The sequence below is a fragment of the Chionomys nivalis genome, chromosome 22 (assembly GCF_950005125.1).
Source record: "Chionomys nivalis chromosome 22, mChiNiv1.1, whole genome shotgun sequence".
Taxonomy (NCBI): Eukaryota; Metazoa; Chordata; class Mammalia; order Rodentia; family Cricetidae; genus Chionomys; species Chionomys nivalis.
The window spans coordinates 46315717-46337573 of NC_080107.1; the positions used below are offsets into that span (position 1 = coordinate 46315717).

A 21857-nucleotide genomic window follows, 5' to 3' on the forward strand; every position below is an offset into this window, starting at 1 on the left:
CAATCCATGTTACCACCTACACACTGACCCACCTGGGCCTTGTAGGGGTCGGTTGCCCGGCTCAATGTCAGTCACCTGCCTCGTGTTCTTTCAGGGTGACTTACTTTAGCCATGATGTCACCACTGAGCTCTAGAACTCTGGGGATGCCATAGACAGTCCCAGAATGAGATTGGATTTCCTCGTTAGAGACCCAAATTATCCTGTAGCGAAGAAAGGAAATGCCATTTAATGGCCCCTGGCATAAAGATGGGAAAACATAAACCAGGACACTGAAGCCATCTGCAGTCCCCCAAGTCTAGCATTTGATGAGGTCCTCTTTGTGTGTGGCATATGCGTGTGTGTCCAGGGGCACCGTCCCGTGTGCACGTGTGCAGGGGTTGGAGGTCCTCTCTCTGTTGAGCCCCGCTATCTCTCATGGGACCTAGGAAAGACTGCAAATTTCAGTGAGGCTGGTGGGATGCAGTGAACCCCAGGGATCTCCCCGTCTCCATCCCTCATGCTGGGGTTACAGACATGTGCTGCTACGCCTGGATTTTATGGTGATCTAAATTTGGGTCCTAAGGCTTGGACAGCAAGCATTTTACCTAGGGAGCCATCATCTCCCCAGCTCCTCCGAGGAATGTCTTCTCAGACATTCTTGAGGGTGTGAGATTATGGGAGATTTCAATAACCTGACTCCGCAACCTGACAGCGAGTCAGTCTAAGCCCCTGAGGAGAGAGTTAAATTTTATAAATGACGATCAGGGAAGAGGATGGGGCCAAGGAACTGGTCCGCCGTGTATTGATATCTGGCCACACTAACCTTTTTCATTCCTGCCAAGCTACATTAAACTAAGTTATAACCACCTTGACATTTCAGTACATACCCTAAAAACACGGCATCACCCTGCCAAACTGAGTTCTCCTGGCTAGAGACGGAGATAATGGGAGCTGAGGTAGGAAGGTCGCTACATGTTTCAGGTCGACCTGGCTGCATGAGTTCCAGGTCCATCAGCGCCACAGAGGAAGACATAGTCTCAGAACACACACACCCCAATGTATGAATATTTCAGTACTGCTTAATTTTATGTCTAGTTCAGCTTCCCTGTTTGTTCCCAAATGTCACTTCTAAGAATTTTCAATAACATTGTATCTTTTTTCTTTTATAATTGAGACAGAGTCTCACTAGGTAACCCTGGCTATGTGGAACTGGCCATGTGAAACAGACTGGTCTTAAATTCACAGCAATCCTGCCCCTGCTTCCCAAGCGTGGGGGTCACAAGCCCCCACGTTCACACTGGGACACTTTCGTCTCTTGTAGGTGCATGTGGCCTGGTGGTCCTGCTCTTCTAGTGGGTGGTCTCTGATCTTATCACTTTGGTTTTTTGTGTTCCCGAGAACAGACTTAGCGGCATTTCCTTTGGGCCTTGTCTGTTTCGGGCTGCTCGTAGGCCACGCTGCTGAAGGACAGAGATGTTCCCACAGTTCCCCCTCTCCTGGCCGGTTTCTTCCTGGCGGAGATGTTTGGCTGGGAGGGTGTGAAGATCTGAGAAGGGCTGTTGGATGCACATTGGCTGTGGCTTGTGAGCACGTCCATGCTGTGGAGAGCTCCAGAGTTTGATAGCACCCTAGGGAGAGTGTGACGGGGGACACGCAATCTCCCCGGGGGCCAGAATCCCCGAATGGAGAGCAGATGCAGGCTGCTCTGCTGGCTGACGTGTCCTGAGTCACAGGGGACAGCTGTTCCCTACCCCAGTTCCTCAATCCCTCCTATCCCACTGTCTTTGCAGACCCTCCACCACAGCTGGTCCCTGGACCTAATGTGACTGTGTCCCCAGGGGAGACCGCCATCCTGTCCTGCCAAGTCCTAGGTGATACTCCTTACAACCTGACATGGGTCCGGGACTGGCGAGCCTTGCCAGTCACAGCAGGCCGAGTCACACAGCTGCATGACCTGTCTTTGGAAGTCAGCAACGTTGTCCCCAGCGATGGTGGGCAGTACCAGTGTGTGGCCAGCAATGCCAATGGGGTCACAAGGGCATCCACCTGGCTCCTGGTGCGAGGTGAGACTCCTCCCACTCTTGCTGGTCCCCTAGCACAGCATTCTACCTCATGTTCACTGGGGACACCATAAGCTCCTCCCTCTGCTTCGCCTTGGAACTTTGGAGAGTCTGTCTCCATCTAGCTAAGTTATGTTCACTAATGGAGGTTAATCATACTAGGGCTGGGGCAGGGTGAGGGCTCAGAGGTCAGATGTGCCTGGGCATAGCTAGGGGATACTGCCCGGATGATGGTAGAGGAGGCAGAGGAAAGGGCATCTGTATAGGAGTTTCAGGATGGGGTGTGGTTTCAATCTCCTCAAGTCCTCCTCGACGGCGTGCCAGTTCACCAAAGGTAAAAACCCAGCAACTCAGCGAGTGCTCTTTATTGAGCCAGCAACTCCTATTGGTACTGGGAGTGTGTTAACAGGACCTGTCTAGGCTCTACAGGACAGAGATTGATTAGTTATGTCTTCCTTGGCACGGAAGTGGATGCATTTGCCCTTTTAGAGGATTTGGGTTGAGCCTCACTGGGTCTGTGGACTGAGAGTGCCCAATTAAAGGAACCTAGTTTTGGAGTCAGTTTTAGGGCAAGCCATGGGGTTCACCTCATGGTCACAGAGATATACATACTGTCCCCAGCTCTGGCACCTGCTGGATGCCCAAGAACTCCAGGGGTGCTGGCTCAAAGCAACTATCCAGGGCAAGAGTTTCCGACTGGGAGGCCCTAGTGGGTACCGGTTTAGTGCCGAGTCTCCCCACCTCCAGGGGTGCCACCTGGGAACTCTGACTCTGGAACCTGTGTTTCCTCTCCACTGCACCCCTACTGTGGCTGAGGGTCAGTCAGAGCCAGCGTGGGGAGCCCAGGCTGGTCAGAGGACTCTTCTCATCTACAGAGGCCCCTCAAGTCAGCATCAATGCCAGGTCCCAGCATGTCTCCCAGGGTGTGGAGATGAGGGTCAGCTGCTCGGCATCAGGGTATCCCACACCCCATATCTCCTGGAGCCGTGAGGGCCTTGCCCTGCCAGAGGACAGCAGGTGAGTGGGTGGGAGGAGAACTCAGAGCCTGGCAGTAGCTGGGCAGGGTGCCGGGAGGGAATCTCAGCCTGGGTTTTCTCAAAAAGGGGTGTGGCATCTGCCTGACATCTTTCAAGGGCCTATTGAGTGCAGTGTGGCCTGGGTAGGCAGGTGTTCAGACCTCGAGGAAGAGCCCTGTGGGCTAACAATGACTGACCCAGAAAAACCTGGCACTGTCTGAGTGTCATTGACTAGTGACGTTAGTTTGATATTAATGATGGCTATGGAGCCACTGTATGTCATATGTTTTTCTGGCACAACTCCAGAATCCATGTGGATGTCCAAGGAACGCTCATCATTCAGGGAGTAGCCCCAGAGGATGCTGGGAACTACAGCTGCCAGGCTGCCAACGAAGTCGGCACAGATGAGGAAACAATCACCCTCTATTACACAGGTACTTACTTGGGCCGTCCTGTTGCAGGACACACTGCTTCCTCCCTGCTCAAGGACCCCAGTGTCTGTGATGCACCAGGCTCCATGGGTGTAGTTGTGAGTGCATGGCTCCTCACATGGGACTTAAAGTCTGGTGGGGAGACACAAAACACCCATGCAAGGGATTAGTAGTCCAGGTAGTTGGGCCAGGGAAACAAACATGGGTGCCGGGAATGTGGGGGGCAGGTGGGGGGGGAAGCTAGGGAAGGTCTGGCCTCGGAGCAGCCAGCCCCATGTTCCCTCTTCTGGCCCACACAGACCCACCCTCTGTTTCTGCGGTCAACGCCGTGGTTCTCACAGCCGTCGGGGAAGAGGCTGTGCTACAGTGCGTGGCATCTGGGGTCCCCCCACCCCGAATCATCTGGTATCGAGGTATGTTTGATGGGGAGAAGCCCAGGAAATGGCTACCAGAGTCCCAGATTTACAGTTTCCAGAAAGGTCACTGGTAGGCAGGGACTTCAAATGAGGAAGGGGAAGGTTTGTTTCAGGAGAGCCAGCTGGTTCCAGCACTCCCTAGTTTGTACACCTCATAGCCCACCAGTACCCAGTCACACTGAATTGTCAAATGTCTTTCCTCTACAGGACCCTAAGCCTCAGTCTCTTTATCTGGATACAGGTTGTGTGAGGATTGAGCATATGCACACGAGTGTGCATGTGTGTTTAGAGCAAGCCTGGCCCTAATACCTAGCTGAGCTTAATGGATGGGGCTTCCCACGCCTGGCAGGGAAGTGCTGTGAGGTGTACTTTTAATTTAACCAAAGAAGAGTGTCAAGATGTGGGGACAGGAGCGGCGTGGGCCATAGACACCCAGTAGAAATGCCAGGAAGGCAGGCATGAGAGAGGTGTCTTCACACAGGCACCTCCCACTTTTCCTGTGCCCTAAAAGGAGATCCCAGCCTCAGTGGGACCTGGGTTGAAAAGTGTGAGGCCTTAAGGAGGCCTGGATGTGGAGACCTTGCGGGAAGAGCTCGCCATGTCAGAGTCTGCGTGAATTCCAGCCCTGCCCAACAAGGGAGTTTAAGAAAGACTCAGCCCCAGCCTGCCTTAGGACCAGCCCAGGAGCTGTGACCCTGGGGAAAGCCACCTCCAAGCACCCAGTCATGGCCTGTGCTGACATAGGAGCCTTGGGTCAGGAATCCTGAGACCCAGCAACCCAGGGCCCTGGCCAATGCCTTTCCATCTTTGGTTTAGGGGGTCTGGAAGTGATTTTGGCTCCTGAAGGCTCCAAGTCCGGGACACTGCGGATCCCTGAAGCTCAGGAGAGAGATGCTGGCCTCTACACCTGCAGAGCTGTTAATGAACTGGGTGATGCCTCTGCTGAAATACAGCTGGTGGTTGGACGTGAGTGTGCACTTGGCGCTATCCACCCCTAACTCCCCCTCCCTCGCCTGACTCTAGCCAGGAAGCTGGTATCTGTAGCCCAGACTGTCACTTTGGAGAGCCAGAGGGAGCTGGGGCAGGTGTGAGTTCTTGCTGGGTCACAAAGCTTTGTGGCTGTGGCTAAGTAGTGAGTTTAACTTTTAGAAAAGGTCTCTGATATCCCAGGCTGGTGCAGAACTCCTCAAGGCAAGCCAACTGAGGGTTGTAAGTAGAAGACAATGATAGCTACTACCTCTTATAGGTTACCCCAGCCTGGGGAACTCCCTGGCTGTGTCCTGGGGGCCCAGTGAGAGGTTATAGAAAGGAGAACCTTCATACTTAGGCTGTCACCACCATGGCTGGCCTTCAGTAGCATGAGATAGACAAAGAGCCTTCTTAGTCCAATAATAACAACAAGAGCTGTCCCGTCTGCGGTATTTGGCCGTCCGAGCATGCTCCAGGTTCACACTCATATATCTTCGCAACCCTTGAAGGTGTGAGGTCATCAGTATCTCCTTTATACCTGGGGAAATGAGACACAATTAAGGCACATTGCTTGCCCAAGGCCTTGCAGCCAGGCACGACAGAGTTGAACGCTGAACATGGTTCTGAGCGCTTGACCCTGGTGCTCAGGGTCATATTGGTCAGTGACCAGCAGGGTGAGTGTGAGCATCCTTCCTTTCTATGAGCTCCAAGCTCCTCCTTGGCGAAACGCTTCTGAGATATGCATGTATGAGATGAGGGAGGTTCACAACATGAAACACTGTCATTGTCTCTGCTGGAAGGTTCTAGAGACTACCTGTGGCACTGCCATGGGCATTAGCTTTGGCTCCATATCTGATTGCTTTCAACAGACCCTATACTTTGGGGTCTAGGCTGAGGTCCTCTATTCCTTTGACAATATGCTGTAAACCTTGGAACCATCTCCCCAGTTCTGAGGGAGGAGACAATGTGGACATGGACCGGGGTCGGGGCAGGGCAGAGGTGAATATCAGGCAGCTGTGGGCCTTGGGCAAGCCAGCCTGGCAGTGAGAGTGGGAAACCACATTTCCTGCCCATGCGGGCAGCAGCTGTGGTGCAGTGGCCCTGGCCAAGCTGGCGGACTCTGGGAGCAGGTGGGCGCTAGGCCTGCTTCCTACTATGACTATTTGGCTAGGTGGCTTGCCCCTGAGAGTCCCACTTTGAGCTTTGTATGGCAGGGTGATTGTTATAGGGTCTTGCTATGGGGTGCCATGTCAGACTAAATAGATACTACACCCTTGCCTCATGCTCCCACGGCCAGCTAAATCAACGCGCTTGCGTGGCTGTCGCCTATGCCCAGACCTGGCAGGCTGACGTGGGCTCTAGAAGGCGGATGGCTCCCCAGAGGGCTAGTGTGTCCCTTTGCGCCAGAGTCCCATTCCCAAGTTTTGTGTTCTGAACTGGGCTGTTCACAGCACTTGCTGTTCGTTGTTTGAGACTGCATCTCATGTGGTCCAGGCTGACCTCAAACTCACAATGTAGCTGAGGATGACCTTGAGTTTCTCTTATCGCTGGCCAGGACCAGGGTGGGGTATCTTCAGGGAATCGAAATAAAAGCTCACACAGATTTGTAGAAATATCACAGAAACTACACTAATGGCAAAGCAATAGAAGTAACCAGAAAATCCCGCAAGAGAGTTAGAGGGGGGTGCTCGGGGGCTCCCATGAATGTTTGAGGCTTCCTTTCATGGGGTTCAAGAGAAGGAGCTTGGCTACTAAGCGGGAGGGTGTAGTTCTGTTTTGATTGACAGATTAGGTCATATAATTATTTTTCTACTGTGTGTGTCCCTTCCCATAATGCATCTGATTTTAATCATATGCATGCCCAGTTATGCACGGGCAGGCCTGGGCTGAGCTAGGAATAGTGCAGAGGAATCAAAGAGCTGAGGAGGGAGTTTCCATTGAGTGGAAGGGGGGGGGGTAGCTCAATTCTTCCTCCCCTTCCGGGGAAGGCAGCAATGTACTTACAGAAAAAGTCTACCCCATTGGCTTCCTGGGAGAATAGAGTCTGGGGTGCCTGGAGTAAGGATTAGGGAGCTCCCCACCCTTTGTGCTCTGTTTGGGTTTCTGTGGCTTGTATGATAGGCAATCCTTGTGTGGGCCCGTGGGCCTGTGGGCCTTATTAACACTCATTCGCCAGCCAGCGTCCTACTATGGGCCATCAAATACAAGGTGATATATAACAGCAATGTTTGGATTTATGATGTTTTACGTGCTCACTCCCAACAGTTCTTGGTGCAGGGCAATGTGGAGATCAAGGGAGACCTGAGGATGAGCTTTGGGGTGGCTTGAAACAGGCAGGGCCATGGACATGGTGGGTTTGGACTTGGGGTTCAGCATGTCACAGGCAAACACAGGCTCACTCTACCCCCCGAGGGTTCAGAAGGAGGTGAGGCAGATAGGGGAGTCTGGGAGGAAGTGGGACTCATGTCCCCAGCCCCTCTGTGAACTTGGCCACATTGCTGTCATCGTCAGGATTCTGTGGCCATAAAGCTCCTCTCAAGTTGTGACTTCCTTTGGAGGCACTGCAGCTGGGAATGCAATGTTTTCGCTGCATGGCTGTCATAGAGCAGCCCCCACCCACCCCCAAGGCTCCCATAGGAGAGTGAGCACGAGATGCAACGAGGGCCACCACCTTTCCATAACTGTCTCTCTAGAGGTGGGCCAGGCTAACCTCAGGTTGGCTGTGGAGCTGTGGACAGGAGGACCTTTAAGTTTGTGGGATGAGCCTGAAAGGTGTTCCTAGAGACGAAACAGAGTAATGGACAATTCCCTGGGAGCCAGCTCACTGGCTCTCCTCACAGACTAAACTCTTCCCACAGATGCACCCAGACTGATGGATCCTCCCCAGGATGTCACTGTGGAGCTGGACAAGAGTGTCTTCCTTACCTGCCGGGCCACAGGCCGCCCACCCCCCATTGTCACCTGGCGGCGTGGAGATGGCCAGGCCCTGGAGCCTGGGAGGGGCAGCAGAACTGGGCAACGGGATTCAGGAGTCTTGGTCTTTCAAAGTAAGAGAAGGGTGCTGGGGTGGGCTGGGCTGAGTGACAGGGGTGAGGAGGACTGGGCTGTACTGGCTGAGTAGCAGGGGTGAAGAGGGCTGGACTGGGTTGGGTGGCAGGGATGAGGAGGACTGGGGTGGGCTGGGCTGCATGGAAGGAGTGAGAAGGGCTGGGATGGGCTGGACTGAGTGGCAGGGGTAAGGAGGGCTGAGGTGGGCTGGGCTAGGTGGCAGGAGTGAGGAGGGCTGGGGTGGGTTGGACTGGGTGGCAAGGGTGAGGAGGGCTGGGTGGGTTGGACTGGGTGGCAGGGGTGAAGAGGGCTGGGGTGGGTTGGACTGGGTGGCAGGGGTTAGGAGGGTTGGGTGGCAGGGGTGAGGAGTGCTGGGCTGGGCAGCAGGGGTGAGGAGGGCTGGGATGGGCTAGGTGGCAGGGATAAGGAAGGTTGGTGTGGGCTAGGCAGCAGGGGTGAGGAGGGCTGGGCTGGGTGGCAGGGGTGAGGAGTACTGGGCTGGGCTGAGCGGCAGGGGTGAGGAGGGCAGGACCCTGATCCCAGCACAGCTGTATCGTTCTCTTCTATGGCTGTGATATAACATCATGATCAAGATAAGTTACAGAAGAAAGGGTTTCTCATGGGACTTGCAGTTCCAGAGGGTTAAGAGTCTGTCACCATCATGGCAGAGAGCTCGGGAGCAGATAGGCAGGCATGGTGCCAGAATAGCAGCTGAGAGTTCATGTCTTGATCCACAAAGAGGAAATAGAAAGAGGCATACTGGGAATGGTGCAAGTCTTTGGAACCCTCAAAGCCTGTTCCCAGCGACACCCCTCTAACAAGGCCACACCCTCTAGTCCTTCCTAAATAGTTCCACCAACTGGGGCCCAAGCATTCAAACACAAGGGTCTATGAGGGCCATGGGCAGGTTGATGCTGGCTCCTATGGGCTGGCAGCTCTGGGTGAGTCATTCCATTGTGAACTGGGCACCATCCTCAGTAGTGGTCAGCTGTCCCTCACTGTCATGTGAAGAGCACACATGAGCAGCTAACTCAGCCACATATCCACCGCTGTTCCTATTTCACAGATGAGTGAGTTGAGGTCTAGCATCCTCCTTCTCTCTGCTGGTGCCCGTGTCCCCCTTGCATGTATTCAGGGCCTGGCTGTGTACCTGCAATGGTAGTCTGTGGGCTCCCAACGGCCGTCCTCATTCTTCCCCTCAGGAGTAGCCCCCGAAGACCAAGCCTTGTATGTGTGTGAAGCTCGCAATGTGTTTGGAAAGGCCCAGGCTGAGGCCCAGCTGGTGGTCACTGGACATGGTCTGTGGGTGAATCTGGAAGCTGTGGGAAGTGGGAGGCAGGTGCTCTAACCGAGCCCAGAAGTGCTCCTTGTAGCCACCACATTGGACCAATGCATCCCCAGAATTGTATCCCTGCTGCTTGGGCCATCTCCCAGGGTACACCTCACCTAATGAACCTCTCTAGTCTGGATGTAGTCGCAGGCTTCGTAGGGAGGAAGCGAGGGGTGGCTGTGTCTCTCAGCCTGAGTGACTGACATTCTCCTCGTCTCATAGCCCCCCCACAGATCGCCAGCAGTGCCTCCATCATCCGTGTCCTGGAGGGACAGCCTGTGTCGCTGACCTGTGTCATCCTGGCCGGGAGGCCCCTCCCTGAAAGACGATGGCTCAAGGCTGGCCGGCCCGTGAGTGCTGGACTTCCCTGCGAGCTGTGGGCAGTGGACAGAGAGAGGAATGCCACTGCCACACCTCAGCCTTGGCCTCTCAGCTACCCCATTTTAGAATGTTCCCTTCCTCTTTTCTCTCTGTCCTGTCTCCTCCCAGAATCACCTGTGGCCTGCATAACCGGCAACTGTAGCCGTCTAATGCCCTGCCATCTGCCTACTTGATGCCCAGTGAGGGAGGATGGGGGTCTGAGGAGAGAGGATGGGGTGAGGAGAGAGGATGGGGTGAGGAGAGAGGATGACGGTCTGAGGAGAAAGGGGCTGCGGTTATGTTTCCAGGGAAGAACTGTGCCCTGTGGTTTGGCTCATAGCAGAACATCTCTTCAGTTCATGACACAGGACTGTTTATACTGTCACTCTGTTCCTTGTGCCTTCCGTCTGTCCTAACTCTTGTAACCCCTGTGCCCCCGAGACTATAAATGATTCTCCTCACTTCATGTTCATCTACAGCACCTTGGGGAGACAGCGAGTGCTGGCTTGTTCTTCTATTCCCCACGAGTCCTGGTTTGTACTTTCTATTCCCCAAGCCTTGCTTCTGGCCTGACCCAGCCACCAGGCTACAGGAATAGCTCCAGCGACATTGTGGTTCCTGCCAGGACCACCTGCCACCTGCAGGCTCCAGCATTTCTAAGCCTCTCACCATCCACTCCCTCATCTCCCTATCCCATCCTTACTATGTCCTCTCTCGGTTTGTTCCCACAAGGCTAGACGACCATGTGTCTGTGTGCTCGCCCATGCTGTTCCTGCCAACCAAACGCCTTTCCAGTCACACTTCTTATTCTTCTTTTTCCATGCTGGGCTAAGGCAGAGCATGTGGCACCAAGTCCCTCCTTGCCTATGGCTCTCATTTTCTATCCCCATCACACCTTGATGTAGAGAAGGATCTGTTGTTTCCCCATTTACAGATAGGGAAACTGAGGCTTAGAGAAGTTAAGCCACATGCTTAAAATCAAATAGCTAGTAGGTGGCCAAGCTAGGCTTGGACCCTGATGCCCACACTTAAAAACCTCAGAGGCAGGAGCATATGTGGCCCAAGGTCTGTTTTGTTCTAAATAAAGTTTTATTGAAACACAGCCCCCTCACAATTAGTCTGTTTGAATTTAAATTAAACTGCGCAATCTAAATAATCAGATAATCTAAAATAGTCCACCTCTGATGCTTGACACAAAGTTTGCCAGTCCTATTTCAAGTCCCAGGTAGAGCATCACCTCCTCCCATGCCTTCGCTGCCCAACTTGAGATGGTCTCCCATGGTGCCCTCTAGTGTAGATATACTTCAGAGACTCTTCAGGAGTTTGTTGTTTGTCCTGGCCTCAACTCTACCATGGAGTCACAGCCTCTGAGGACAGCAGTCACGCCACTCTTAGGTCTACTTTAAAATCTCCCTAGGATGTACAGTGTGCAGCAAGTTTGTGAGCCACGCTAGAGGGACGTTGAAGATTTCTTCTGCTGACTTTAACTTGAGACCACAATGTGCAGTACTGGCTTCCTTGTCCTGAAGGCCCTGTGCAGGGAACACTGGCGTGATCTGCCTGTCCACCTGCCTTCCTTCCTTCCTTCCTTCCTTCCTTCCTTCCTTCCTTCCTTCCTTCCTTCCTTCCTCCCTCCCTCCCTCCCTCCCTCCCTTCCCTCCCTCCCTTTTTTCCTCCCTCTCTCTTCCTCCCTCCTTCCCTCCCTTTCTCCCTCTTTCCCTCCATCCTTCCCTCCATTCCTCCCTCCCTCCCTCCCTTCCCTCCCTCCTTCCTCCCTTCATTCTTCCCTCCCCCATCCTTTTCTCCCTCCCTTCCTCCCTCCTTCCCTCCCTTTTCCCTCCCTCCTTCCCTCCCTCTATTCATCCTTTCCTCCCTCCCTCCCCCCTCCCTCCCTCCCCCTCCCTCCCTTCCCCCTCCCTCTCTTCCTTCATCCCTCATTCCTCCCTCAGTTCCTCCTCCCTCCCTTCCTTCCCCTGCTGTCTCTGAGTAGGTGCAGCTCCGTGTATCTATGAGGTACGTAGAGAGCACCCTAGAGGCACATGGGCTCCACCTAGGCAATGTTTAGCCCCACTACCTGCTCTGCAGACTGTACAGTTAAATATGGTTGTGGAGTTGCAGGGTAGTCTCTGAACATTGAAGTCTCAAGGGCAGACTGCCAGGTGTGTGGGACGAGATGGGCCTCTGTACACTCAGGGCGGGGAACACTGTGTGGAACCCCTGCTCAATTGCCCTGTGCAGAGAGACCCCTTTGGGCTCACTCAGTTTGTGACCTAGACAGCCTAGGGGCTCAATTGGGGGTGTGGGGGTATAGAATGTACAGTTGGGATCAGGGACAGTGACTGGGAAAGTTCAAAGGGGTCAAATCTAGAAAGAGCTAGAAAGCCCTGGAAAGATCTAAAATGTCTCAGCAGGATTTAGCAACTGGACAACTCCTGCCCCCACCCACTCTGTTGTGGTAGATCTCCTGGGGAAGGCCCCCAAAGCCGTAAAGCTCTCTGCGTATCTGCATGGCTGCGCTATCTGCTTGTGTCTTCTCTCCATGGGGCTTTGGTGGCATGGGAGGGCTGCCACTGCCCCTCAGCCCAAGATCTCTGCCCCAACTCCACATTCTTCTTACTAACTCTCACGGGACAGCTTTCGGTTAGACGGGTAGCCCTGGACCACCTACCTACCTGACCAGCTGGCTGAGGGAGTGGTGGAACCACAGAAGTGGGGTCCCCCTTACCCTGCTGATCTCAGGAGATGGCGAGTCTCAGAGAAGGGAGGGCTGGGAAGCCACACTTTGACCCCAGCCGGGTCTACCATTCCCTGGTCTCTTGGTCCAGTGTACCCCACAGGCCTGGGTGGCAAAGATGCTCCTGGGGGTGGCTCCTGTCCACATAAGAGCCAATTTCTCTTTCCAAACTCCTGTCTCCCTGTCCTCACCAGCTCCCTCCAGGAAGTCGCCATGCTATCCGTGCTGATGGCAGCCTCCACCTTGACCGGGCCCTGCAAGAGGATGCTGGGAAATACAGCTGTGTGGCCACCAATGTGGCAGGCTCTCAGCACCGAGACGTGGAGCTGGTGGTCCAGGGTGAGTCCTGGACCCCAAGATGGTGGCAATGGGCTGAGGGGAGGCACTTGAGGCAACCTGAACACTTTTGTTCGGAAAATTTGTGAAAATACCATGTCTTCACTAAAGGGAGATTAGGGTTGACATATTCCCGTGCCGTCGATAGGCAAAACACCAGTTACCTCTTTTTATACTGCATGTGTGTTCCCTGTCCGCAGATATCCCTCAGATTCCATGGTGAAATGGTTTCAAAATGCCTTGTGCTAATTATAAATCTGGCCATGGTCAAGTCCTGCCCTGGAATGAACTATATCTGAGCCAGGCATGTGGCCCAGGTGGCAGAGAGCTCATCTGGCATGCCCAAGGCCCTGGGTTCCATCCCCAGCACCACAGAAAGGTGGTGTGGTGGCCCACACCTGTAATCCTAGCTCCTGGAAGATGGAGGCAAGAGGTCGAGACTCAAAGTCACACTCAGCTACATAGTAAGTTAGAGGTTGGCCTGGGCTACATGAAACCCTGGTTAGGATTTGCGTAGGAACTGCACACATTTCTGGCACATTGGACGCCATTCTGTTGAAGGAGCTGTGGGCTGCGTTCCTGCCACCCAGCTCCCAGCCACCTGGCTAGCTTATGCCCTGAAATAACAACACACAAACTGTATTCTTTTAAACACTGCTTGGCTCATTAGCTCTAGCCCTTACTGGCTAATTTTCATATCCCAATCAACCCATCTCTAATAATCTGTGTAGCACCAGTTTTACCGGGAAAGATTCAGCAGGTCTGACCTGGCGGCTTGCTTCATTGCGTCTGTCCTAAAGAGGAGAGCTATTGAGTCTGAGCTCACTTCCTCTTCCTCCCAGCATTCTGTTCTGTTTACTCTACCCACCTAAAGGCTGGCCTATCAAATGGGCCAAGGCAGTTTATTAGCCAATGACCTTCCTCCATCATTTTCCCTTTTTCTGTTTAAACAAAAAGGAAAGGCTTTCACTTTAACATACCAAAATTACATATAACAAAACAGTTATAAAGCAAGAATGACAGTTACAATATTTACAACTACCCTATCTTTTCTCATAACAAAGGAAAACAACTATAACTATCTATCTATTCTTCAACTCCATCAAAGACTCCAGAAGGATATATTACCTAAGTAAATGAGAAGTAAGTAAGCAACTTACAAAACTCTAGAAATCACAGAGACATCTCGCTGCCTGGACAGCCACCCAAAGTTCCTCTGTACCATTGGGGCATCCATTTTCAGCCTTCAGGTCCATACTATCCAGAGACATTTCTATGAAGCAGGAAATTTCAAAGGCAGTTCAGTCACTATCTGCTGTGTCGTGCAGAATGTCTCGCAGACTCCTTCATGAATCAGGAACCCTGAAAGATCATCTCACTTTTAGGCAAGTTCAGTAGTCCTCTCTCTGCAGGTTCTCTGTGTCCAGTTTATGCAATAGTCCAGGCAAGAGCAGTTTCTTGCCCAAATGGCTATCAAACTCCATAAGGTGCCTCTTTGATGCCCATCTTCTTTCTTGAAGTAGATTGGTGCTGCCAGGAGCAGATGTGTCTCATTGTCATGAAAAACCCTAAGTTATTAAAACATTAAATGTCATATTCTGTAGTCTTTGAAAGATATGAAGATGTCTATCTAAAATATATTCATGTACATCTAGAAAACCTAACATGACTACAAACTTGACTATTATAGATGACTATCCATTAACAACCTATATACATTACATTTTTAAATGAACTACATAATCACAATACCTTAATCAATATCAGATATATATACATATAACAAAATTGACCTTAAATTTATATCAATAGAGCAAAATTTATACCATTGTAAATTATCCATATCTATATCATATCCCCCTTTAAATGTAAAAGAACATTTATAAACACTATTTGGGAATATGGGCGCAGTTATTTCTCTTCAAACTGCTTCCTGCTGTATGGGGGCGCTGTTATTCAGGTCTTTCATGGTATAACCTGTGTGCTAGATTCATCTCAGTCAGCAGTCGAGTGAAGTAATTTTTTGAAGGTGTTCACAGCAACCTTTCGGGAGGGCATGGTCTATCATACCATATTGGGGTAGAAGCAATCTACAGGGTCTCCTCCTCTGTGAAAACAAAAGAAGAATCTCTTTTCCAAAGTATCATATGCTTAGATCCAAATTTTAAAGTCAAGGTATTTTCAAAATATCTATCTTGGATTAGTTCAGCAGCATTTATAAACAAATATCTTTTAGCAACTGTTGTTCCTTCCTCAGCATTCAAACAATTCAAAGAAAGCATAATAGCATACAGTATCAAGATTCTCTTTGTATTTTCCATCTTTATGCGGCTTTATTTTAACCTCTATTTCTTTTAGTTTTATTTTTTATTTTTATTTTATTTTATTTATTTATTTTTTGAGGCAGGTTCTCTGTATATCTTTGTCCTGTAATAACTCTGTAGACCAGGCTGTCCTTGAACTCTCAGAGATCCATCTGGCTCTGCCTCCCAGGTGTTGGGATTAAAGGCGTGTGCTACCACACCTTGAAGTCACAGAGGTCAATCTCCCTCTGCCTCCCAAAGGTTGGGATTAAAGGTGTGTACTATCACACCCAACTACTTTCTTTCTTCCTTTTTATTTTTGTTTTTTACTTTAAGAACTTTAACTTTTAGCCTGCATATATTTTTAACACACTGTAAATTATTTAGAAAATTTCTTTGTCTTTGAATCTCTCTTTACTGTATATCTCTCTTTTTCTGACCACATGAGTCTTTAATTTACCAAGCAATATAGGTAGGATTAAAGCCGTGGCTTTGAAGGCTGGATCTAGTCCATTCCTTAGCTTTCCAGCCTCATGGCGGAGGTACCGGCTGTAGCCATTTTTATTGCCACAACTCTATGGCGTTTCAAGGTCCTTGCCAGCAAACAAGCTACAACACTCAAATGCTCTCTCTGTAGGTGCCTATAGACTTCTTTTTTTTTTTAATTTTTAAAATTGTTTTTATTAAGCTATATATTTTTCTCCCCTCTCCTCCCCTTCTCTCCTCTCCCCTTCTACCCTCTCCTATGGTCCCTATGCTCCCGATTTACTCAGGAGATCTTGTCTTTTTCTACTTCCCTTGTCGATTAGATCAATGAATGTCTGTCTCTCTTAGGGTCCTCTTTGTTGTCTAGATTCTCTGGGATTGTGATTCATAGGCTGGTTTTCTTTGCTTTATGTTTAAAAACCACTTATAAGTGAGTACATATATTTGTCTTTCTGGGTCTGGGATACCTCACTCAATATGATGTTTTCTAGATCATCCATTTGCCCGCAAACTTCAAGATGACATTATGTATCTCTGCTGTGTAGTACTCCATTGTGTAAATGTACCACATTTTCCTTATCCATTCTTCAGTCAAGGGACATTTAGGTTGTTTCCAGATTCTGGCTATGACAAACAATGCTGCTATGAACATAGTTGAGCACATGTCCTTGTGGTATGATTGAGTATCCTTTGGGTATATACCCAAAAGTGGTATTGCTAGATTTTGAGGTAGGTTGTTTCCTAATTTTTTGAGAAATCGCCATATCAATATCCAAAGTGGCTGTACCAGTTTGCATTCCCACCAGCAACTCAGGAGTGTCCCTTTTACCTCACATTCTCTCCAGCATAAGTTGTCTTCAGTATTTTTGATCTTGGTCATTCTTACAGGTGTAAGGTGGAATCTCAGAGTTCTTTTGATTTGCTAAGGATGTTGAACATTTCCTTAAGTGTCTTTTAGTCATTTTAGATTCCTTTGTTGAGAGTTCTCTATTTAGGTCTGTATCCCATGTTTTTTATTGGATTATTTGTTATTTTGATGACCAATTTCTTGAGTTCTTTGTATATTTTGGAGATCAGACCTCTGTCTAATGTGGGGCTGGTGAAGATCTTTTCCCATTCTGTAGGCTGCCATTTTGTCTTGTTAACCATGTTCTTTGCTTTACAGAAGCTTCTCAGTTTCAGGAGGTCCCATTTATTATTTGTTTCTCTCAGTGTCTGTGCTACTGAGATTACATTTAGGAAGTGGTCTCCTGTGCCAATGATGCCTGTAGACTTCTAGTGCCTAGCAGAATGGAGACATCTCAAATGATCATTATACTTTATTTACAAAGGGAAAATATGTTTTTTGCTGGGAGGTGGTGGTCCACGCTTTTAATCCCACTACTCAGGAGGCAGAGGCAGGCAGATCTCTGTGAGTTCAAGGCCAGCCTGGTCTACAAAACAAGTACCAGGACAGGCTTCAAAGCTACAGAGAAACCCTGTCTCAAAAAGAAAAACAAAAATAAAAACAAAATGCTCTTCAATTGAAATATTTTTCTAAATATTTCCCATTTGAGGTTTATTGAACCTATATAGGAATATAGAACCGACTGCATATAGATAATGTAAAGAACAGTCATTTTCTATGCATAACACCTAAACATTCTTCATATGGTTTGTCATTATTGCTTTTATTTCCTTGAGACTGGGTGTCTGTATGTAACTCTAGCTAGCCTGGAACTTGCTGTATAGACCAGGCTAGCTTCAAATTCAAAGATTTCCAACTGTCCCTGCCTCCTGCATGCAGGGATTAAAGGGTACCAACCACTCCTATCTCCTCATATGCTCTTTATATGCTTTGTGTATAAACTCTCTTTGTATCTATCTCCTTGTAAATCCATGTATTGATTTTGGTGTGTATATTATATTTGGTGTGTGCACCTGTGCGCTCGTGTGTGACGGTCAGAGCTGACATCAGGTGTCTTCTACCATGACTTTCCCCCTCTTCATGTCACTATTGTATTTGTTTATTTAATCATGTGTGTGTGTGTGTGTGTGTGTGTGTGTGTGTACCATGGCATGCATGTGGGAGTCAGAGGACACTTGAGGGAAAAGGTTCCTTCATTCTCCAATGTGGCTGCCAGGGACAATTCATGCTGTCAGGTCTGGCAGCAGGCAACTTTATGCACTGAGCTGTTTCATAGTTCATTCATCACTTGCTTTCTGAGATAGTGCCTCTAGCTGATCCCAGAACTCACTGATTGCCTAGACTAGCCTGTGATCTCTAGGGTCTATCTCCTCCTCCACCACCCCCTCCACTACATTCCTGTCCACCACCCCCTCCACTACATTCCTGTCCACCACCCCCTCCACCACATTCCTGTCCACCACCCCCTCCACCACATTCCTGTCCACCACCCCCTCCACTACATTCCTGTCCACCACCCCCTCCACCACATTCCTGTCCACCACCCCCTCCACTACATTCCTGTCCACCACCCCCTCCACTACATTCCTGTCCACCACCCCCTCCACCACATTCCTGTGCACCACCCCTCCACCACCATCCCGTCTACCCCCCCTCCACCACCATCTCCCTCCACCACCATCCCCAACCACCATCCCCCTTCACCACCACCACCCTCTACCACTATCCCCTCTCCACCACATCTCCCACCACCATCCCCCTCCACCACCATCCCCCTCCACTCCCATCCTCCTCCACCACCCTCCCCCCTCCACCACCCTCCCCCCTCCACCACCATCCCCCCTCCACCACCATCCCCCCTCCACCACCATCCCCCACCACCACCACCCTCCACCACCATTCCCTCTCCACTACCATCCCCCCCACCACCTCCTCCCCCTCCACTCCCATCCTCCTCCACCACCATCCCCCCTCCACCACCATCCCCACTCCACCACCATCCCCCTCCACCACCATCCCCCCTCCACCACCATCCCCCCTCCACCACCATCCCCCCTCCACCACCATCCCCCTCCACCACCATCCCCCCTCCACCACCATCCCCCCTCCACCACCATCCCCACTCCACCACCTCTTCCCCCATGCTGAATTATAGATGTGCTCAGCTATATCCAGGTTTTATATGGGGGCTGAGGTCCTACCTCAGGAGGACTTTATCAGACAAACCATCTCCCCAGCCCCACAAATCCATTAGAATAAACAAACCTGTAGTCATGTCTACTGTTGTCACATGTTCCTGTGACAGTATGTCATGGCTGTGCCCCTGTCACTCATGGCTTCTGATGAATCAGTGTAGAACCTGTGGATCTCCGTTTGGGTGCACTGTGATGGCCCTGCCCATGTCCTCATCTCCCCCCGTGGACTTACGTCCCTTACGACATGGACATGATCAATCAATGCACTCTGCGTTTTGAGTTCTGGATAGTGGAACATTTTGAAGCAAGCTTATTTTACCCAGATGTCCTCCTACTCGGGGTGTTGGGGTCCTCAGCTTACCCAACCAAGTGCCACTGTCTCTGAGTTGAGCAGATAAATTGAGATGTGTTTGTCACTTGCATGGGATATTCTCTTTCCATGGCTTCTTGTGTGAAACTGCAGAGGGGTGAGCAGGAAGAAGCAGCTGAGACAGGAGAGCCAAACTCATCAGGAGCTGGGAGTGGGGAAGCCTCAGCTTCCTGACTCTGCAGTCAGAGATTCTGCAGATCAAAATTCTGCTGAAACTGGAACTGGAGCCCATGGCAGACTGCAGCTAGACACACACTAGGCTCACGTGTTTCCACTTCACACACACGTGCGCGCATGCACGCACACACACGCATGCACGCACGCACACATGCATACACACGCACGTGCCTAGAGGTGGTATCTCTGATACTGATGTGGTCTAGCCTGGTCTCTTGGTTTCATCACGTCCATTCCACACACCACTCATCTGCTGGAGCACAGGGAAGGCCTTTTCCTCTCCGACGCACTCCCTGAACCTCCCGGGCTCTGGCTTCTGGCTCCCCTCCCACCTCTTTATGAATCCAGAGGGCTCCCAGGATGCCTCTGGCACCTGTTTCTAAGTTCGTTCTGTCCTGTGAATGTTGTTTTCTGCTGTTTCTCATCAGTCTGTCCCCAACGCCATGAGCAGGGAATCAGAGTTGGTTAAGCTTGTTGGCACATCCGGGAATCCAGGGACTGAAAGATTAAGTGGTTTACACAAAGTCCTGAACGGCGAGACCGCACAGCTGCTCCTGGCCCAGGCAGCCTGGGTCTAGATGGAGTCCATGACCGCCAGCCAGTGGCCACAGATACTGAGCCAATTTTCTTCTCCTGTAGAACTTCTTTTAGATATTAGAGCAACAAAAGGTTGATCATTCCCAGTGTTTTCTAGTGTTGGATCCAATTGTGTAAAACACGTTCATAAACACTGTTCTTATTGTGTGGATTATGAATGCACACTTAGGAGTGTGTGTGCACTAAGAAGTCAGAAGCTAACGCTGGCTATCTCCCCCCATCTCCACACCTTATATTTTAGGGTAGACCAGTGGCTCAGAGAGCTCCAGGGACCCTCCTAGCTCTGCCCATCCCCATCATGGAATCTACCTTCTCTGTGGGTGTTGGGGACTGAGCTCGGGTCCTCATGTCTATGTAACAAGCCCTTTACAAACTCAGCATCTCCCCAGTCACTTTCTTTTTTCTTTTCTTTCTTTCTCCTCCTCTCTCTCCCTCCATCCTTCCCTTCCCTTCCCCCTTCCTTCCTTTCTTTCTAGTGGTAAGGGTGGAGCCCCATGGCAGTGTGCCTGTCTGACTAATGCTTTGCTGCCAAGTTATATCCCAATCCCTATATCTCTCATTTGTTTTAATTCTGAGATGGGGTCTCACCATATTGCCCAGGCAGGCCTGGGACTTGGGATCCTCCTGTCCCAGCCTCTCCAAGGTAGTGAGGATTACAAACCTATACCAGCAAGCCTGTACAACTAGGTTGTCATTTGGTTTGTGTGATTTTAAAAAATGGATTCCATAGAAAAATTGAACAGATATGCAAAAATATCCCGTGTCTTCCTTCCCCTCACCTGCAGACTCTCTCACTATGAACAGTCCTCTTCATTACTCAGAGTGACCCACACCAACAGCTGGCAAGGCCTGGAGGCCCATGGTCACAACATGTTCCCACCATGTTGGTCTCAGCTTGAGGTTCTCCCTCTGTGCTCTGCACCCCCAGTCCTAACACCCAGCGACCACCAATGGTTTTAGGGTCCAGTTCTGACTTTCCTGAAATGTCAGAGTTAGAATCAGTCCCTTCCTTTGGAAGGCTGAGTACCATACCACTGTGCACACACACGGGATACACTATCTCGTCTTGCTATCCAGTCATCACTGATAGACATGAGTTCTTCTGAGCCTTGGCTGGTAGGAACACTGATTTATAATGTTTTAAAAATGGGTTTCTTTATAAAAGTGCCACCTAGGATCCATCCGACTGCCACCCACCACGTCACCAAGGAAGGAGTACGAGCCTCCCTCCCCTGCATGGCCTCAGGCGTTCCCACCCCCACCATCACTTGGACCAAGGTAGGCAGAGCCTGTAAACTTGAGGGGAAGCCAGAGATGTCAACCTGATGTATCCTGGGACAGAGTGTGAGCTCTGATGTTGTCACGATGGTTCTGTCCTAGGAAGCCAACACCCTGACTACCAGGGGTCACTACAATGTGAGCAGGGATGGTACCCTGGTCATTGTCCATCCATCTCCCCAGGATGCAGGCGCCTATGTGTGCACAGCCACCAACAGCGTCGGCTTCTCCAGCCAGGAGATGTGGCTCTCTGTTAATAGTGAGTAGTAAGAGATCCTGATGTGAGGGCAGATCAGTGGGAATCCCACCGGGGCTTCTCCAGCCTTCTGCGACCATCTGAGTCCCAGTATCTGCCTCTCTCCTCACCCTTACTACCTCTGGTCTCCTCTTTATTTTTGATTTTCAAAACTGCCTCAGGTTCTTACATGTGAGGTTTGTGTGAATGAACTTCGTGGGCCAACCAACTTCTCTCATGTGTCAGACCCCAGCTGGATGAAACCACCTTGTTGTAAACTCTGGGTGGGACATCCCCTTAGTAGCCTCCATCACTACTGGGGTTAGGTAATACATTGCAGACTGGTCAGCTGGCTCTTCGTGTTTCTTGTGGACTCTAAATGCTGCCAGGACAGGAGTGGGATCTTCCTTGGTCATTTCCTCAGACCTGGGCCTCGGGGACTGAGTCTCATTGGTTTTCATTATATACTTTTAGATCTAGTATTTGACGTTAAAACTAATGGGAATTTGGAGTGTAGCTCAGTTGGTAGAATGCTTGCCTACCATGCACAAGGCCCTGGGTTCCATCCCCAGCACCACATTTAGAAAAAGTCTTCCAGGTGTGGGAAAACACGCCATTTAGTCCCAGCA

General features: G+C 50.5%; 1 protein-coding gene across 1 annotated transcript in view; it reads left to right on the forward strand.

The window, feature by feature from the left end:
• The window catches only part of Hmcn2 (hemicentin 2), a 162110-nt gene that overhangs the window by 38459 nt on the left and 101794 nt on the right, over window positions 1-21857 (forward strand). Inside the window, 11 exon segments of the mRNA XM_057755127.1 lie at window positions 1771-2043; window positions 2916-3057; window positions 3363-3490; window positions 3787-3900; window positions 4720-4869; window positions 7731-7919; window positions 9123-9218; window positions 9473-9600; window positions 12539-12683; window positions 20881-20993; window positions 21096-21252. Coding sequence (XP_057611110.1) covers window positions 1771-2043; window positions 2916-3057; window positions 3363-3490; window positions 3787-3900; window positions 4720-4869; window positions 7731-7919; window positions 9123-9218; window positions 9473-9600; window positions 12539-12683; window positions 20881-20993; window positions 21096-21252 — 1635 coding nt within the window.